General features: G+C 37.5%; 1 protein-coding gene across 1 annotated transcript in view; it reads left to right on the top strand.

The window, feature by feature from the left end:
- cttnbp2 (cortactin binding protein 2) overlaps positions 1-20,732 on the top strand; it is an 87,943-nt gene that overhangs the window by 47,421 nt on the left and 19,790 nt on the right. Inside the window, exons 5-10 of the mRNA XM_056387133.1 lie at positions 1,007-1,339; positions 4,857-4,956; positions 7,256-7,403; positions 9,155-9,355; positions 10,080-10,197; positions 10,587-10,877. Coding sequence (XP_056243108.1) covers positions 1,007-1,339; positions 4,857-4,956; positions 7,256-7,403; positions 9,155-9,355; positions 10,080-10,197; positions 10,587-10,877 — 1,191 coding nt within the window. The remainder of the gene's footprint in view (positions 1-1,006; positions 1,340-4,856; positions 4,957-7,255; positions 7,404-9,154; positions 9,356-10,079; positions 10,198-10,586; positions 10,878-20,732) is intronic.

Raw genomic sequence — 20,732 nt, 5'->3', positions numbered from 1 at the left:
GATTTCCAGCTGAGGCTGAAGTAAAACCTCTGTATTTGCTTTACCTGTTTACCCGTTTTCTCCCCTAATCCTGCCATTAATCCCTCCCATTTGTTGGTAACATAACAAACAGGCAGATGGGATTTAGCCAAGAAGAGCTCCAGGCTACAGCAACAGAAACCAACTTTGGGTGGCTTCTTTTAGAGGTTTAATATTTGATATCTGTGGTGCTGTGGTCACCAACTGAAATAAATACACTGAACTTTACTGGCGGAGTAGTTAGCAACTGTAGCTACACCAGATACACACACACACACACACACACACACACACACACACACACACACACACACACACTCTTAGCATTTGAGATCATATGTAATGAATGAGTTTTACATCGCACCGCTCCGACTTTAACAGTTTTCTACTGTTAGCATATCTTTGGCTAGTTAGCTCATAGCTGGTGTTTTGAGTAGCGCCAGAATCAGTGCAACACAAACAGGCAGCTGCACTTAAAAACTGATAAATGTCATAATGAATGTCAAAGTCATGAACGGCTCACGAGTCCTACTTTTATTTTTGAGATTTTCACCTTCTTTGTCAGTTAGCTAGCTAACGTTTTTCTCTTTAAGTATCTTCAACGTTTTTAAATAATCATTAATCCAAATTAATTGAAACTTTGCAGCTTTGTTTTCTGCACGTTAGCGTGTACTCGTTAGCCTGTTAGCAAGCAGCCATCAGCTGGGGTAAATACAACCACTGCTCCTCTTCCTACCCTAAAAAATATTTATTAATATTTATTAACTACAACTCTGACCTCCCGCCTCGCTCACACCTGCTGCTCAGACAAAAGAGACTGTACTACAACGTGTATGGATCTGAAGTGTGCTCTCCTTCCCCCCCCCGTCCACCTTCTTCAACCCTCACTCTCTCCCGTGCTCAGCACTTCTAGTCGCTCCCTCTTCCTCCTTGCTCTTCCTCCTCCTAGTTTAACCTGTGCTGCTCCTGCTCCTCCTTCCTCCTGCAGGCTGGTGTCCCTCCGTAGTCTCCTCTCTAAATGGCGGTGGGCCTGCTGCCCTGGACGGCGGGCGCCCCCTGCTCCTCCAAGCTGCTTCCCAGGGAAATGTCACTTTAATGTCAATGCTGCTTAACCAACCAGACCCGACCACCACCACCAACAACATCACCACCACCACCACCACTACTACTACTACTACCACCTCCACGTCTACCAACATCACCTCTACCACCGCCATGGAGAACAAGCCCCATCATCTTGACCAAGACCCCCACCTCTACCACAACCACAACCAAAACCGAACCTCTGCCTTGTTTGCTGCTGCTCAGAACGGACACACAGGTAACTGCCATTTAATTGATGATGGATGATTAACGAGCTGAGCCTATATCAGAATAAGGCTTTGAAACTAAAACTAAATACAATAATGTGAGAATTTATAAAAACTTAAATAACATTTCACAGGCTTCAGGTTTGGTGACTCGTGACTTCAGTATATTCAAACTCTCGGCTGCAGGTAGAACATTAAGTTTAACGCGGTTCATCTGATGGTTTTCGGTAATTGTCAGCGAGGGGTTATTGTCTGGTGATGTTGCCATGGATTGTTGCCGTGGTTACCTACGATTAAAGATGTAAACCAACGCGTTAGACAGAACATGTTGTTTGCCGATGTTGGATGTAGTTGATGTATTACATTTGATCACCTTGTGGTGTCTCTACATATTAAAGCGCAGGTTGGGCCCGTTGGGAACAGAAGCCCTGTCTGTGGTTGTGGTCAGTGGTCGGCTGGTTGATTGATTTCAAAGAGGATTGTATTGATTATTACTGATTGATTGATAACATTGAAGTACAAAGGCTTCACACGGGAATCGATTGTTCAGTGAGGTAGGTCGACTAATATGCACGAATGTACAGAGCATTAATTATAGTTTGCTCTTGTTTGCCTTTGTCAAGCTGAATATGTAAGTATTGATAAATAAATAAGCAATTAATCGTTGGATATTCGCTAATATTGTATAATAATTGTATAGTAATTCAAATTGACACAGCAGCACAAGGGGATAAATGTAATAAAGAAATAAAATAAGAATTGAAACAGAATCTAGAATAAATAAGATGAATGAGAAATACTATTTACAATAACATACAAATGCAAAGTATGTATTTCTGTGCAAATATAAAGAATTTCGTGGTTATATATGATATTTTTCATATCAAAAAACGTAAAACTTAATATAATTATATATTATAAAAGAAACACCCAAAATAAAATAATATAAATATGTATTATTAAAAAAAACAAAAAAACTACTGAAACATTAAATACACAGTATAAAGGCTCCAGAGTTTGAATTAAGTGCTGGAAACATACCTGCTGCAATGCTTTTCCTTTCACAGAGATTTGAATGGAGCTCAGAAGTATTTCCTTTATTTTTCTAGGACTGTATGAATATAAAGCAGAGCGTTGCAGAGGAAGAGTCTGTCCATCAAATGAAGAGTAACAAAGAGTAGTTTTACATTGACATGACACTGGACACACTTATAAACCTCTGCTCCTGTTTTAGTCATTTAGTTTGCCGCTCTCTTCCAGAGCAGCTCACGGTGAGAGATCCAGGGTTTAATGTCTGGTGAAAGAGTGAACATGAGTAGACATCAAACCTGTGAATTTTCTTTTTTCAAGACAGACTCTAACCACAAAATCTCCCCGCCACCTGCTCCCAGCTGATTATCTCTGCAGAAACGCAGCCTGCGATTTCTTAATTTAGCTAAATTAAACGGGATTTCTCTGCTTTTCAGTGGCTTTTGTGTGAGAGGAAAATGAGATGCTAATGCTCAGTTTGTGGTCGATTTGAATCCAATGTTTCCCCTCTCTCGTGCGGCTTGACTCACCCTGTATGCTTCAGAAAATTTGGTTACACATTAAGCAGTCTGCTGCATATGCATGAGTAGCCATTAGGGTAAGCGTTCCGATTGACCGGGGGGGGGGGGGGGGGGGGGGGGGACGGGACGGGACGGGACACATGTCGTGAACTTGCGCTGCGATCAAGTGATGTAGGCGTTCATGGGCTCTCAAACTTTTGTGTCTTGCTGCTACATGAAGATGCAGCGAGAGGACAAAGGGCTGATGAACACTCTGCGTGCTGCTGTGATTGCACGAGCTGCAGCTGATCCTATTATGTTGGCTGCCATTAAATGAGCCGGACTGTCATGTCAGGGCTGTCACACACACACACACACACTCACACACACACACACACTGAATATTACCCACATCAGCAGTGTCGTGCATGCGATTGCACACACAGAATAATTAATGCATGTAGACCCATGTCACACACGTACACGAGTTTTCCCCGCTGAGATGTTGAGCTGATGTTTAACGCTGTCAGTCGAGGAGCGTCGATCCGTGAGCACGACTAATGCAGCTGAAGGACAGCTGTTATAGGTGGGTCCACACAGAGAGGACACACACACACACCACACACACACACACACACACACACACACACACATCTACAGGCCTTAGTACTCTGCCCATCAATATTTCATCGTCCTTCACTTTCCCCCAGAGTTTCTCGTCTCATCTGATCCGATTGTTTGAGCCACGTTCACCTCTCCTCCTCCGTCACCGTTCCTCCACACAGACGTTACGTTTTTCCCAAAAAAAAAAAAAGAGCAGACAGATGTTTTAAAGGTTTAAACCACATGTGCTGCAAATGGTTGATGTGAAAACATGAAATACCACAAAACCTTCCCACAATAACAGAGTGATGTGTTCACCTCAGCAAAGAGAGCGGAGGCTTGACGTACTTGACGTTTTCTTCTCACGGGCCTGATGTGACCGTGTTAACGGTATTTATACACACAGAATACATGAAACTATTTTTGTACACATGCAGCAGAGAGAGCTGAAGCCCTGCTCCACTTCTGGTGCAGCCGCTGTTCCACTGGCTTTCCAGTGTAATTTCTCATAAAAGGTTTCTCTCCTCGGCTCCTTCTGAAACGCTGCGGCATGTTAATGTGGTTTTTCAGTCCATTTTCTCAGATAAATGGCTGCACCGCAGTCGTAGCGGAGGGTAACGTTTGAACCAATAGTCATTTTTAACAAAGATAAAAGAACACAGCTGTGTCTCAAATCTAATAATTCAGTCGGTGCACTCGAAGGTAGTATATTGTGTAGACGGAGTACTCAGGGACAGTGTCCCAAATCAAACACTGGCTCCCGTCCAAAAGTCTGTGTTTGGTTCTGGGAGGTTCCTAACTGAGTGAAATGACCCGGAAGTATCTGAGTGGCAGCCATGATCAGAGCTGGTCCAGTTCCCTAAATGATGAGGAAAGGAGCTCCAGTGCTTCATATCTTATCTCCTTTCGCGTAGGAAACACCCCCGTGCCGTCGTCCCACAATTCCTTGTTTCACCTCGGCAGACCGACGTACATGTGGAAACAACAGAACACGTTGGATGAACGGCGTCGTCCTCGTGGCTGAGGCGAGCGGAGCAAGAAAACACTGAAGTCACTTTTCAAAAAATGACATTTGATAATGGTAGTGGATGTCACCAAGTGATTTAACACAGTACTGTACCTGCTTCACCATCTGCAGTATCCATGGCAACAAGATAAACCGGTTGCTACGCTCCGCTGTGTGCAGTGGTGTGTTTGTCTACATTTTCCTCTGGGATGTTGTAGTAGTTTTTATTTTATTAATGATCGTATTTTGTTAACTCTGCCTGCGCACGTCTGCGGTTACAGGTTCATTCATGTTTCCTGGTTGCACAACAGCAGGCGACTGTATCATCATCATCATCATCATCATCATCATCATCATCGTCTCTCTCTCTCTCTCTCTCTCTCTCGTCAGAGTGTGTGAAGCTGCTGCTGTTTTCTGGATCGCCTGCTGATGATTTGGATGAAAATGGATTCACATCTTTACACTTTGCTGCCGCCCACGGCCACAGTGGGTGAGTCCACCCTGACTATACACACACGCGCACACACACACACACACACACACACACACACACACACACCACACACACACACACACACACACACACTCCACAGTTGTTTTCATGGCTTGTCATTACACTGTATTGATTAACTGTCATTCCCTGAGGGCGTATCATAACCTTAACCATAATAAGTGCATTCCCAATCCCAACTCTAACCTTAATCTAAATAATCAAAATTGATTATGTCTTTTTAAAAAATCTTTAAAATGTCATCGATGGTGAAAAATGAACCAAGTTGATATAATCTATATAAATTATAATCTAAATTCTACCGTCCGAAACTCAAAGATATTTCATTCACAATCAGTAAATAATTGGCATTTTACCTCAATAATTGACATAACTTGTTAATTGATTTATCAAAATGTAGTTTGCTTTATTTTTTTTCAATGATTGACTTTATTGATTAATCAGCTGTTGATTCCAACTTTAATCAAAAAGTCTTATCTGTAAAACCCATTGTAAACCTTGTGGGTGCTGCCACTGTGAGAGAGTTAATACAGCTCTCGACCTGCGTTTCTTAGACTTGACCGCTCTCTTTTTTCAGCCTGTCACATCGGCCTCAAAATCACAGTACGCGCTCGTTTTCTATTGATGACTCATTGCGCACATTTCGCCATGAGACGAGCACAGCTGGAACCTCCCATGTGTGAAATGCGGCCGGCTGGGCTGTCGCCGGTAACCACGCTGGGTTTTGGGTGCCAAAAGCAAATGCCAGCATGTCTGCCGGTTACTGTCACCACCCGACTTTGAACTGAGCCTCGACGGCTCTGTGGCGTACAGTCCCGACTGTCAGCTCCTCATCGCTGCTGAAGCTACACGAGGTGATTTCCCACCGCTAAAATAAACCCCAGTTCAGCGTTGGGAACTGGGCGGCTGCCCTTCATGTTTGCAGCTTTCATTCCTGCTGATCTGTAGTTTCTCCTCCTCAAACATCGCCCGAGCTTGCTCCATTAATTATTAACAACCAGGGACACATCTGCTCCTACACTACGCTCACTGTCAGTTCTGATCATTCACATTGATCCTGATGTATTGGCGGGATGAATCCCAAAGCTCACAGCCAGAGAGCGGCTCTGTCGACCACAGTGGGGTTTGTGTGTGTGTGTCTGTGTTTGTGTGTGTGTGTGTGCTTGCCAAAAAACGCGATGCCCAGGACCAGCTGGGGAATGTGCAGTGCTGTAATATCTGATCACAGTGTTATTTATAGAGTAGGGATATCCAAAGGCACGCTGACATACACACACACACACACACACACACACACAACACACACACACACACACACACACACACACACACACACACACTGGCAAAGAGGGTTTATTTTATGGGGTTAACTGGTTTTTCGGTGGTCGTGACTCAGTGGCCGTGTTAGCAGACGGGATCAGTTTCCCTCAGATGATCCGGGCTGCAGTCACTGTGTGTCAGTGCTGGTTGGAGGGCTGAGTGATGTCTTCCCTTGTCTCTGAACAGGTGGCGAGCGTATGTTTAATCGTTGACCTTATATCTTTGTCTAGATATGCACAGTTGCATGAAGCTTACAGGAGTGTGTGTGTGTGTGTGTGTGTATAAAACATGCATATGTGTCATACTAAATATGTATAATCAATACTGAAGAATAACATAAATCAGATTCTGATATATGTGCTGATGTGTTTGTTTTGTACGTGGAAAAAACAGAAAATTGTGGTTATTACAGTGCTGTGTTGAAGTTACACCTTTACCAAAGATGACAGCATAGACGATGACTGTATATGTTACTATAATACATTTCAAATTAAGCTGTAACAACTAACTAAAAACACAAAATATATGAAACTTAAGTTCTCATTAATGAAGGTCAAATATTTATAGACCTGCACCTCATAAAACATTTACTGCTGCGGTTCTGCAGCACCTCCGTTTCCCTGCCATCTGCCAACATGTAAACTAATACATGATGTTTTATCTCTCTCTTAATCCTAACGTTAGTTTATTCCTTTAATTCAGTAAAATAAAATAACTAAGTAAAAAGCGTTAAGAGCCACACTGAAAAGGTGCAGCCTTATTAAACCTTCCATTCTTACATTGCAAAACATTATGGAGCAATAATCCACCAGATCAATAAACTGGATGGACTCGTCTCACTAAGTTCGTCCTGCTCCTGCATATATGTGTTAGTGCTGTGTTTGTACAGATGTGTTCATATGTAGCTTGGTAACGTGTGTGTGTGTGTTGTGTGTGTGTGTGTGTGTGTGTGTCCCAGCTGTGTGGAGGTGCTGCTGGCCGCAGGAGCCGCTGTGGATGCGGCGGCGGGGGGACAGACCTCCCTCTTTCTGGCCTGTGAGGCGGGACGGCTGGACTGTGTCCGAGTCCTGCTGAGCGCCGGCGCCGATCGCTCGCGCACCACCACGGTGAGTCTGCGCCGCCGTCCATGCACGTGCAGTACTGCAGGAGATTTAAACACCTGGTTGGATTGGTTTTGTCAGAGGTGTAACATAGTGACAAATTCTGCTTATTTCATTTATTTAAAAAAATATACTTATTATATGATTATTGTAAATTTACTTTTATTACATTTTTTCAGAGAAATCCAGACAATAAATTAAAATGAATTAATGGAAAATAACAATTTAAATTTCATGGCTCTCGTGTCGCTGACACCTGCTCTAGACATTCACCCATTTTCCCTGTTTCTTGTTTGTTAATCCAAGTAAATCACACACTTTATTTTTATTTTTTTAGAAATAAGAAGGTAAGTTTTCCATTGAATTGTTTCCTCCTTTACGCAGGAGTTTCTCACACTCGTCATTGTTTCACACTTGCTGCACATGAAGGATGTAACTCCTTCTTGGGATTTGGTGTGAGCTCATTAATGTATTGGCTTCCTGGATCTCCATGGCAACCGTAGGGGGAGCTCTTAAGTTGCCGTGGCAGCATGTGACAAGCCCCTATATTTAGTTACCTGCTTTGTTCTACATTTAGCCCGGCTTCCCTGCTGAGCCCGGAGAGCTGCCACAGTCTCTATAGCATATCCCACCTCTTCAGCACAGACGTATTTTTAGACTCCACGAAACGTTGGCCCGCGTGTCGGGTCAAACGTAATGATTTAACATGGAGGAGGAGTTCTCGACTGGGTGAGCAGAGTACAGTCTGAATGTGCAGTACTGTCCCGACCCGTTAGTTAGACTCATTTATTTTGGATATAAAAAAAGAAATAAGCTGCGGGTGATTAAAAAAAACAATTTCTCGATTTGTTAATTGACGGAAAAATTTGTCAGCAACAATTCAATTAATTATTTTTGTTGGTTGTTGTTTTAAATTCACCGACTCCAGCTTCTGTTTGAGGTGTAGATTGTTGGTGGAACAAAACAAGATCATTTAAATGTCAGTTTGTGCTCTGGTGAATTGTAAAAAGCATTTTTCATTATTTTATTGACCAACATTTATAGAACAAACGATTCATTGTTTAATGGATAATCATACGAAGCCCTCGCATGAACCTGTATGAGACAATCCTCAACTGCTCCTGACTTTAAGGTGTAGAGCTGAAAGGATTAGTCAGCTGTCTCATTAGTTGATCATCACAAACGGAATCTGCAACTATTTTGATAATCAATTAATTGTTTTAGTTGTTATTGAAACTTGTGGTGTCACAATCTACCAGTGTTGACGATAACCGAATATTTTAGAAAATGAAATATAGATATGGTGTTAATGATACACATCTGATCATATCATGATGGCAGATCATTTGTTTGTCAGTTATCCATTAAGTGTAGACTCTCTCCTCCTCCCTACACTCGTATTTCATTCCAAATAAGAAATATACGATTATCGATTATCGATTGTCTTTTGGCCACAATAATTGTGTGGTAAAAATCTGATATGGCATGTTTCTTTTATGTGACAGTGAAGAGAATATATGTATGTTTTGCTCTGTAAGTTCATTGTTTTCTGACATGATTTTATGAAAATAAAACCCTATAGACATGACTTTGACAAAATTCGAGAGACTTTTCACTAGAACATAAAGCTGTAAAATATCGCTCATGGATTCTGTCATTAGAAAAGAGTGAACTTTTTAACTTTTAACACTTAGATCTGAACTCTCTCTCTCTCTCTCTCTCTTTCTCTCTCTCTCTCTCTCTCTCTCTTTCTGCAGGACGGCTGCACGGCTCTCCATGCGGCGGTGCGCTCAGGACACGTGGACACGCTGCGTCTCCTCCTCTGCCACCCTCCTCAGGGTGACCCCACTGTGACCCCTGACCCCTCCGGCACCCTGGCACTGCCCGCTGCCCTGCTGAACCAGGCCAACAATGACGGCTGGACGGCTGCACACATGGCTGCTGCCCTGGGCCTCAAGGTGAGAGTGAGACGCCCCAAACATGCGATTACACACAGTTACACACAGCGCTACTCCTCCTCCTCCTCCTCCGGCTGTTTTAGCTCGTTCTGCCTTCAGGACATAAATTACTATGTGGTTTAAACTCTGACAAACCAAAGTAAATAGAAATTGCTCTCTAATATGTTAGCAACGAGTTTATGAAGTCATAATGTATCAGCGCATGTGTCTTGTCTTTGGAGCTCTTCCTTCCCCCCAGTGACCCAAACAAACAGGATCGCAGCTTTAACCTCGGCCGCTCCACCTCCTCCTTTCGCTATGAATCTCCTTCTGCCGTCTGAGCTCTGATGTTAAAATGTTTCCATTACTCTGTGTATTTATGTGCAGTGCGCCGACTCTCTGCCGACACCTAAGCTCACACTCAGTCCACTATATCATCCACTAATGTCCCGCCCTGCCCTCGGTCTCCACAGTGGCGGGTAATGGGACGGCCGACCTTGCTGGCTGGAAACGTCCCGCTCAGCTTAAACGCACGCAGGAGCCACCAGACTAGACCAGACTGAGGGTCTGACTGGAATTTAAATGGGGAGCACTTATTGATACGAGCTTTCATAACGCACTGGAGCTTGAGTTGCAGGAATACTCGTGTATGTGGTTGCACAGCTTTGTCAAGCGTTTTTTATTCACACGTGACAAGTGACAAGGTTTTTTCTTATCGTGTGTGTGTGTGTGTGTGTGTGTGTAGGAGTGTCTGGAGGTGCTGTGCAGCCACAGTGAACAGGACATCGAGAGGAGAGATAAGTGTAATCGCACTATTCATGACGTGGCAACTGATGACTGCAAAGATCTACTTGAAAACCTCAGTGAGTGGCCTCCTGTGTGAGTGTGTGTCCATCTGTGTGTTTGTTGGACACACGTATGTAAGACACGTGTAGTTTATAAGCTTGAAATCATTAATCGAAACATTTAAATAACAGAATTTTATGTTGTTAAATATTGTCACATGATGTGACTGACTTTAGGTTGATTTATGACAGTATAGAGTCATGAGCAAATCACATTTAATACATTTAATGTTGCTTTTATTGAGCATTTCAGTAGATTAACTCATCAGTATTCAGGCACTAAATCATTTTTCTGAGCCAATCTCTGCATATACTGATCCATGGAGAACAATCCCTTGATTGGCCCCAGACTGTTTATATGACATTATTTCATTTTAAACCGTTTCTCTTCCTTGCCTCTCCTCCAGACTCGTACCGGGTCCTGGTGCGCCTCCAGTGTTCAGCTGGAGGAGGAGCAGGGTCCATGTGTCCTGTGGAGGCCCTGGAGGAGGAGGCGAAGGGGGGCACCAGCAGCCAGCTGGTGCTGTGCAGAGTGTCGGTGGGCCGGTCGATGCGCTGGGCTCAGCTGGGCTCCGCCCTCAGCCACGCCTTCACCTCTCACCTCCAGATTCTCTGTGGAGACTCTCAGACGGCCAGGGAGGAGGCGCAACGCCCCCCACTAGGCCTCGGCCCCACCAGTATCGCTTCCATCCTTATTGGTGAGGAGATGCGTTTTGTTTTTCTTTACCTCCCTTTGCCTCCTTGTTTTTCTTACCTGTTCCTTCTTTCTTTCTTTCTTCACCCTTTTTCTGCCCTGGTTGTCTGTATGGACTGTGGCATATAGCAGTTTCTTTAGGTCCAGTAAGGGAGCCTGCGGCAGCCATATTGGAGGTCCACAGCTCTGTGGTTGTAAACTGCTGGTTGTGTTTGATGCGTACTGTATTTTAGCTGTGGAGTCGGAATTAAATAAATTACATTTTGGGGTGTAGGTGAGGTCTAAAGACACAAAATGACAATTTTAAACCAAAAATAATGAAGATAATAGATAAATACTTGATTATTGGTGTATTCAGAAATAGTTTAATCTTTTACAACTGTTAAAGGAGGTATTTGTAAGTTCTGCCATTGCTACATAGCCAACGTTAGCATTAACGGCTGTTTACTTAGCAGTCCTGTCAAGAGCTCCAGCCATTGTTGTGTTTACAATACAAGAGGTTATAATATGTCCTCTGAGCAGCGCTGCTTAATCAGTGTAGACTGGACGTGACTCGGTATCGGAAAATGACTAGTCAGTGTGACTGGGCTGGGGCTAGCTGGTTAGCATGCTAACTTCAGTAGAAGAAAAGAAGTGATAGAAATAGAGGCAGAACAAAAGGGAACCGATGACAGCTCTTGACAATTAAAGGAAAAGTTTGATGCTGAACTCGCAACATTTAAGTAGTAAGTAAACAGCCGTAAACAGCCGTTCATGATAACATTAGCTATGTAGCAATAGCTACATATAATAAACGTTTCAGTGTTCTGATATTTCTGCATCAATATAGCTGATTTAAGTGAACTGTAAATGCTTAGAAGTGAAGATAAGGTAAAAGGACAGTTGTAATGTAAAATAATATAAAGAAAATTACCTGAAATATATATTATAAATGAAGCAACATGCTACGTTCTGATGTAGCTGTATATTTCACAGTAGAACAGGTCAGTGTTTCTGAGGGGAATTACTGCCTCTCCCAGTTGTATGCCTCTACATGCTTGGTGATCATATCCTCGCTAACATAATTTTTTATTCATCTTTCTCTCTGAGATCATTTCACATTTCAGGGTCAGTTTCTCCAAATCCAATCAAAAATACATTTTCTCCCCCTCCTCTGTGGTAAGGGAGAAAATATATGCTCAGTAATCCATCCGTGGATATTTGTTTCGCTGAAGCTGTTTTTCTTGTTCTTTGAATTGTTGAATAATTAATCTGTTGGAACATGTGGAGAGTGTATATGTCGCTCCTGTGTTTCTGTTTTTCCTGGTTATCAAATGTCATCAGTGTGTGGTTGATTTTTTTTCAGCTAGAGGCTGGTTTACGGTTAGAGTTACATGTGTGTGTGTGTGTTGTGTGTGTGTGTTGCAGTGCAAGTCTCAGACAGATAAAATAGGAAATCGATGTTCTCAGCCTCAAATGGCGAAGACTGCTGCTTCCTCTCTCTGTCTTTCTCTCTGCTTTTGTCCGTCATTACATCTCAGTGTCCCACGTTTACTGTCTGTCACAGTACTACTGTCTTTACATACAACAAGGGAAGAGTTTGGTGTGTGTGTGTGTGTGTGTGTGTGTGTGTGTGTGTGTTTTGGGGATGATGATGAAAGCAAGCACTAGCAGAGGAGGAATGCATAATGGATGAGACGGGGGGGGTGAAGGGAGGGATGGAAGGGAGGAAGATGCCAATTTAGGAGAAAATGTCTGTCCTCCGTGTCAGCCGGGATCAAACTGCAGACGTACAGACACTCTTTGGTGTCTGGCTTTGTGTCTGCATGTGTGTCTCGTTCGCTTCAGTGCGTCTACGGATATTTCTCTTTTGTTGAGAACTCAGATTTGACTCGCACAGCTTAGTGGTAGCTCTGCAGTTGCTTACATGTCTCAACTAGAGCTAAACCCCTTAGGGAATTACTTAATTATTCTATTGGTGAAAAGTTAAGCAACAAATTTGATATCTAACTTTATTTTATCGGTAAAGTCAGTCACACATCACAAATCAGTTTTACTGGAGAGTCCTGGCAAGATGCCGACAGAACATAGAACTACAATCGTAGATAAAGTCTAGAAATTATTAGTGAGACAACATAACATCAATTGCCAATAATCTTTGTGTGAGTGTTATGCTTTGCTATACTATGATGTTTTTTTTTTACTTTTTATGCCTTTCTATACTATGAAGTTTTTATGCCTTAATATTTTTTTGCCTTACTATACTATGACGTTTTTTGACATTTTTATGTCTCACTATACTATGACTTTTTATGCCTTACTATACTATGACGTTTTTATGCCTGACTATACTATGACTTTTTATGCCTTACTATGCTATGATGTTTTTTGACATTTTTATGCCTTACTATACTATGATGTTTTTATGCCTTACTATACTATGACTTTTTATGCCTTACTATACTATGACGTTTTTATGCCTGACTATACTATGACTTTTTATGCCTTACTATGCTATGACGTTTTTAGACATTTTTATGCCTTACTATACTATGACGTTTTTTGACATTTTTATGCCTTACTATACTATTATGTTTTTTGACATTTTTATGCCTTACTATACTATGACTTTTTTTGTCATTTTTATGCCTTACTATACTACAACTTTTTATGCCTTACTATACTATGACGTTTTTATGCCTTACTATACTATGACTTTTTTTGACATTTTTATGCCTTACTATACTATGACTTTTTTTGTCATTTTTATGCCTTAGTATACTATAACTTTTTATGCCTTACTATACGATGACATGTTTATGCCTTACTATACTATGACGTTTTTATGCCTTACTATACTATGACTTTTTATGCCTTACTATGCTATGACGTTTTTTGACATTTTTATGCCTTACTATACTATGACGTTTTTATGCCTTACTATACTATGACTTTTTATGCCTTACTATACTATGACGTTTTTTGACGTTTTTATGCCTTACTATACTATGACGTTTTTTGACGTTTTTATGCCTTACTATATTATGACTTTTTTTTACATTTTTATGCCTTACTATACTATGACGTTTTTATGCCTTACTATACTATAACTTTTTATGCCTTACTATACTATGACATTTTTATGCCTTACTATACTCTGACGTTTTTATGCCTTACTATACTATGACTTTTTATGCCTTACTATGCTATGACGTTTTTTGACATTTTTATGCCTTACTATACTATGACGTTTTTTGACGTTTTTATGCCTTACTATATTATGACTTTTTTTTACATTTTTATGCCTTACTATACTATGACGTTTTTATGCCTTACTATACTATGACTTTTTATGCCTTACTATACTATGACATTTTTATGCCTTACTATACTCTGACGTTTTTATGCCTTACTATACTATGACTTTTTATGCCTTACTATGCTATGACGTTTTTTGACATTTTTATGCCTTACTATACTATGACGTTTTTTGACGTTTTTATGCCTTACTATATTATGACTTTTTTTTACATTTTTATGCCTTACTATACTATGACGTTTTTATGCCTTACTATACTATGACTTTTTTTGACATGTTTATGCCTTACTATACTATGACGTTTTTATGCCTTGTTATATTATGACTTTTTTTGACATTTTTATGCCTTACTATACTATGATGTTTTTATGCCTTACTATACTATGACTTTTTATGCCTTACTATACTATGACTTTTTTTGACATTTTTATGCCTTACTATACTATAACTTTTTATGCCTTACTATACTATGACTTTTTTTGACATTTTTATGCCTTACTATACTATGACTTGTTTTTGACATTTTTATGCCTTACTATACTATGACGTTTTTATGCCTTACTATACCATGACGTTTTTATGCCTTACTATACTATGACTTTTTTTGACATTTTTATGCCTTACTATACTATGACGTTTTTATGCCTTACTATACTATGACGTTTTTATGCCTTACTATACTATGACGTTTTTTTTACATTTTTATGTCTTACTATACTATGACGTTTTTATGCCTTACTATACTATGACGTTTTTATGCCTTACTATACTATGACTTTTTTTGACATTTTTATGCCTTACTATACTATGACGTTTTTATGCCTTACTATACTATGACTTTTTATGCCTTACTATACTATGACTTTTTTTGACATTTTTATGCCTTACTATACTATGACGTTTTTATGCCTTACTATACTATGACTTTTTATGCCTTACTATACTATGACGTTTTTTGACATTTTTATGCCTTACTATACTATGACTTTTTTTGACATTTTTATGCCTTACTATACTATGATGTTTTTTGACATTTTTATGCCTGACTATACTATGACTTTTTATGCCTTACTATACTATGACTTTTTGGGACATTTTTATGCCTTACTATACCATGACGTTTTCATGCCTTACTATACTATGACTTTTTTTTTTACATTTTTATGCCTTACTATACCATGACGTTTTTATGTCTTACTATACTATGAAATTTTTATGCCTTACTATACTATGACGTTTTTATGCCTTACTATACTATGACGTTTTTATGCCTTACTATACTATGACTTTTTTTGACATTTTTATGCCTTACTATACTATGATGTTTTTTGACATTTTTATGCCTTACTATAGTATGACTTTTTATGCCTTACTATACTATGACTTTTTGGGACATTTTTATGCCTTACTATACCATGACGTTTTCATGCCTTACTATACTATGACTTTTTTTTTGACATTTTTATGCCTTACTATACCATGACGTTTTTATGTCTTACTATACTATGAAATTTTTATGCCTTACTATACTATGACGTTTTTATGCCTTACTATACTATGACGTTTTTATGCCTTACTATACTATGACTTTTTCTGACATTTTTATGCCTTACTATACTATGACGTTTTTTTACATTTTTATGTCTTAATATACTATGACGTTTTTTTACATTTTTATGTCTTACTATACTATGACGTTTTTATGCCTTACTATACTATGACTTTTTATGCCTTACTATGCTATGACGTTTTTTGACATTTTTATGCCTTACTATACTATGATTTTTTTGACATTTTTATGCCTTACTATACTATGACGTTTTTATGCCTTACTATACTATGACTTTTTTATGCCTTACTATACTATGACGTTATTATGCCTTATTATGCTATGACTTTTTTTGACATTTTTATGCCTTACTATACTATGACGTTTTTATGCCTTACTATACTATGACTTTTTTATGCCTTACTATACTATGACGTTTTTATGCCTTACCATACTATGACTTTTTATGCCTTACTATACTATGACGTTTTTATGCCTTACTATACTATGACTTTTTATGCCTTACTATACTATGACGTTTTTTGACATTTTTATGCCTTACTATACTATGACTTTTTTTGACATTTTTATGCCTTACTATACTATGATGTTTTTTGACATTTTTATGCCTTACTATACTATGACTTTTTTTGACATTTTTATGCCTTACTATACTATGACTTTCTATGCCTTACTATACTATGACTTTTTTTTTTACATTTTTATGCCTTACTATACTATGACGTTTTCATGCCTTACTATACCATGACGTTTTTATGTCTTACTATACTATGAAATTTTTATGCCTTACTATACTATGACATTTTTATGCCTTACTATACTATGACGTTTTTTTACATTTTTATGTCTTACTATACTATGACGTTTTTATGCCTTACTATGCTATGACGTTTTTTGACATTTTTATGCCTTACTATACTATGACGTTTTGTGACGTTTTTATGCCTTACTATACTATGAGTTTTTTTGACATTTTTATGCCTTACTATACTATGACGTTTTTATGCCTTACTATAATATGACTTTTTTTGACATTTTTATGTCTTACTATACTATGACGTTTTTATGCCTTACTATACTATGACTTTTTTTGACGTTTTTATGCCTTACTATACTATGACGTTTTTTGACATTTTTATGCCTGACTATACTATGACTTTTTATGCCTTACTATACTATGACTTTTTGGGACATTTTTATGCCTTACTATACCATGACGTTTTCATGCCTTACTATACTATGACTTTTTTTTTTACATTTTTATGCCTTACTATACCATGACGTTTTTATGTCTTACTATATTATGAAATTTTTATGCCTTACTATACTATGACGTTTTTATGCCTTACTATACTATGACGTTTTTATATCTTACTATACTATGACTTTTTCTGACATTTTTATGCCCTACTATACTATGACGTTTTTTTACATTTTTATGTCTTACTATACTATGACGTTTTTATGCCTTACTATACTATGACTTTTTATGCCTTACTATGCTATGACTTTTTTTGACATTTTTATGCCTTACTATACTATGACTTGTTTTTGACATTTTTATGCCTTACTATACTATGACTTTTTATGCCTTACTATGCTATGACGTTTTTTGACATTTTTATGCCTTACTATACTATGACGTTTTTTGACGTTTTTATGCCTTACTATATTATGATGTTATTATGCCTTACTATACGATGACGTTTTTTGACATTTTTATGCCTTACTATACTATGACTTTTTATGCCTTACTATACTATGACTTTTTTTGACATTTTTATGCCTTACTATACTATGACTTTTTATGCCTTACTATACTATGACTTTTTTTGACATTTTTATGCCTTACTATACTATGATGTTTTTATGCCTTACTATACTATGACTTTTTTTGACATTTTTATGCCTTACTATACTATGACTTTTTTATGCCTTACTATACTATGACGTTTTTATGCCTTATTATACTATGACTTTTTTATGCCTTACTATACTATGACGTTTTTATGCCTTATTATGCTATGACTTTTTTTGACATTTTTATGCCTTACTATACTATGACGTTTTTATGCCTTACTATACTATGACTTTTTTATGCCTTACTATACTATGTCGTTTTTATGCCTTACCATACTATGACTTTTTATGCCTTACTATACAATTACATTTTTATGCCTTACTTTAATATGACGTTTTTATGCCTTATTATATTTTGACTTTTTTTGACATTTTTATGCCTTACTATACTATGACTTATTTATGCCTTACTATACTGTGACGTTTTTATGCCTTACTATACTATGACGTTTTTTCACATTTTTATGCCTTACTATACTATGACGTTTTTATACCTTACTATACTATGACTTTTTTTTTTTGACATTTTTAAGCCCAACTATACTATGACATTTTTATGCCTTACTATACTATGGCGGATTTTAACATTTTTATGTCTTACTATACTGTGACTTTAAGTCATCTGTCTTTGAGCCTGCCGCTGGACTGTCAGCCCCTCAGTTGAACTACCAAATTGCAGTTTCCCCAATGTTACCATCTCCAGAACAAAGATGACAAAGTTTTAATCTCTACTGTTCAACTTTTTCAAGTTCACTTGTTGTAGTTGTAACATTCTTCAAACAGTCAGATTAACATAAAATCGTTTGAATAACCCGATCTGATCTGAGGCCTGTAGTGTGGTGCAACAAGTGTTCTAGATTTTAATGAAAATAAATGAAACAAACAGTTTTTTAAAACTTTTAATTTATTTACATTTTTCATAACATGAGAAAAACAGGCAAGAAACAAACAATTAACAAAAAGACAACAAAATGAACAGACAGGTCATGGGATGATCATCAAGTCAAGGCAAATTTGCCTAATTTGAAACAAAATATTTTACATTACATGCAATAATTATGAAAGATCTGTGTCATTGTGTCAACAAACGCACCATTTTCCCATTGTTTTTCTCCCAGTTCTTGATAGAGTAAGATATCTGTTTAGAAGATGTATGTGTTTCACACTATTAATAAAGAGGCCAGCAGTAAGACAGTTTTACTTTCTGCAAACATAGTCTTTAGGAGATAAGTATCATCTTTACTTACCCCGATCGGGAATATATCCAAGATAGAAGGATGTGAATGTTGTATTGATTTTAAAACCATTTTTATACCTTACTATACTATGACGTTTTTATGCCTTACTATAATATGACATTTTTTGACATTTTTATGGCTTACTATTATACTATGACGGTTTTATGCCTTACTATACTATGATATTTTTATGCCCTACTATACTATGACGTTTTTTGACATTTTTATGCCTTACTATACTATGACGTTTTTTCACATTTTTATGCCTTACTATACTATGACTTTTTATGCCTTACTATACTATGACTTTTTTTGACATTTTTATGCCTTACAATACTATGACGTTTTTATGCCTTACTATGTTATGACGTTTTTTGACATTTTTATGCCTTACTATACTATGACTTTTTTATGCCTTATTATACTATGATGTTTTTATGCCTTACTATAATATGACTTTTTATGCCTTACTATACTATTACTTTTTATGCCTTACTATACTATGACGTTTTTATGCCTTACTATATTATGACGTTTTTTTACATTTTTATGCCTTACTATACTATGACTTTTTTTGACTTTTTATGCCTTACTATACTATGACTTTTTATGCCTTACTATACTATGACTTTTTTGACATTTTTATGCCTTACTATACTATGACATTTTTATGCCTTACTATACCATGACGTTTTTATGCCTTACTATACTATGACGTTTTTTGACATTTTTATGCCTTACTATACTATGACGTTTTTATGCTTTACTATATTATGACTTTTTATGCCTTACTATCCTATGACTGTTTTTGACATTTTTATGCCTTACTATGAAATGACGTTTTTATGCCTTACTATACTATGACGTTTTTTTACATTTTTATGTCTTACTATTATACTATGACGTTTTTATGCCTTACTATACTATGATATTTTTATGCCCTACTATACTATGACGTTTTTTGACAATTCTATGCCTTACTATATTATGACTTTTTTTCACATTTTTATGCCTTACTATACTATGACTTTTTTTGACATTTTTATGCCTTACTATACTATGACGTTTTTATGCCTTACTATACTATGACTTTTTATGCCTTACTATACTATGATGTTTTTTCACATTTTTATGCCTTACTATACTATGACGTTTATATGCCTTACTATACTATGACTTTTTTTGACATTTTTATGCCTTATTATACTATGACATTTTTATGCCTTACTATACCATGACGTTTTTATGCCTTACTATACTATGACTTTTTTTTGACATTTTTATGCCTTACTATACTATGACGTTTTTATGCCTTACTATACTATGACTTTTTTTGACATTTTTATGTCTTACTATATTGTGACGTTTTTATGCCTTACTATACTATGACGTTTTTATGCCTTACTATACTGTGACGTTTTTTCACATTTTTATGCCTTACTGTACTATGACGTTTTTATGCCTTACTATACTATGACGTTTTTATGCCTTACTATACTATGACTTTTTTTGACATTTTTATGCCTTACTATACTATGACTTTTTATGCCTTACTATACTATGACTTTTTTTGACATTTTTATTCCTTACTATACTATGACGTTTTTATGCCTTACTATGTTATGACGTTTTTTGACATTTTTATGCCTTACTATACTATGACTTTTTTATGCCTTATTATACTATGATGTTTTTATGCCTTACTATAATATGACTTTTTATGCCTTACTATACTATGACTTTTTTTGACATTTTTATGCCTTACTATACCATGACATTTTTATGCCTTACTATACCATGACGTTTTTATGCCTTACTATACTATGACTTTTTTTGACATTTTTATGCCTTACTATACTATGACGTTTTTATGCCTTACTATACTATGACTTT

This window comes from Seriola aureovittata, chromosome 10, assembly GCF_021018895.1.
Source record: "Seriola aureovittata isolate HTS-2021-v1 ecotype China chromosome 10, ASM2101889v1, whole genome shotgun sequence".
In the NCBI taxonomy this organism is placed as follows: domain Eukaryota; kingdom Metazoa; phylum Chordata; class Actinopteri; order Carangiformes; family Carangidae; genus Seriola; species Seriola aureovittata.
The sequence above is the reverse complement of the archived record's forward strand: the minus strand, read 5'-3'. Positions and strand labels throughout refer to the sequence as shown.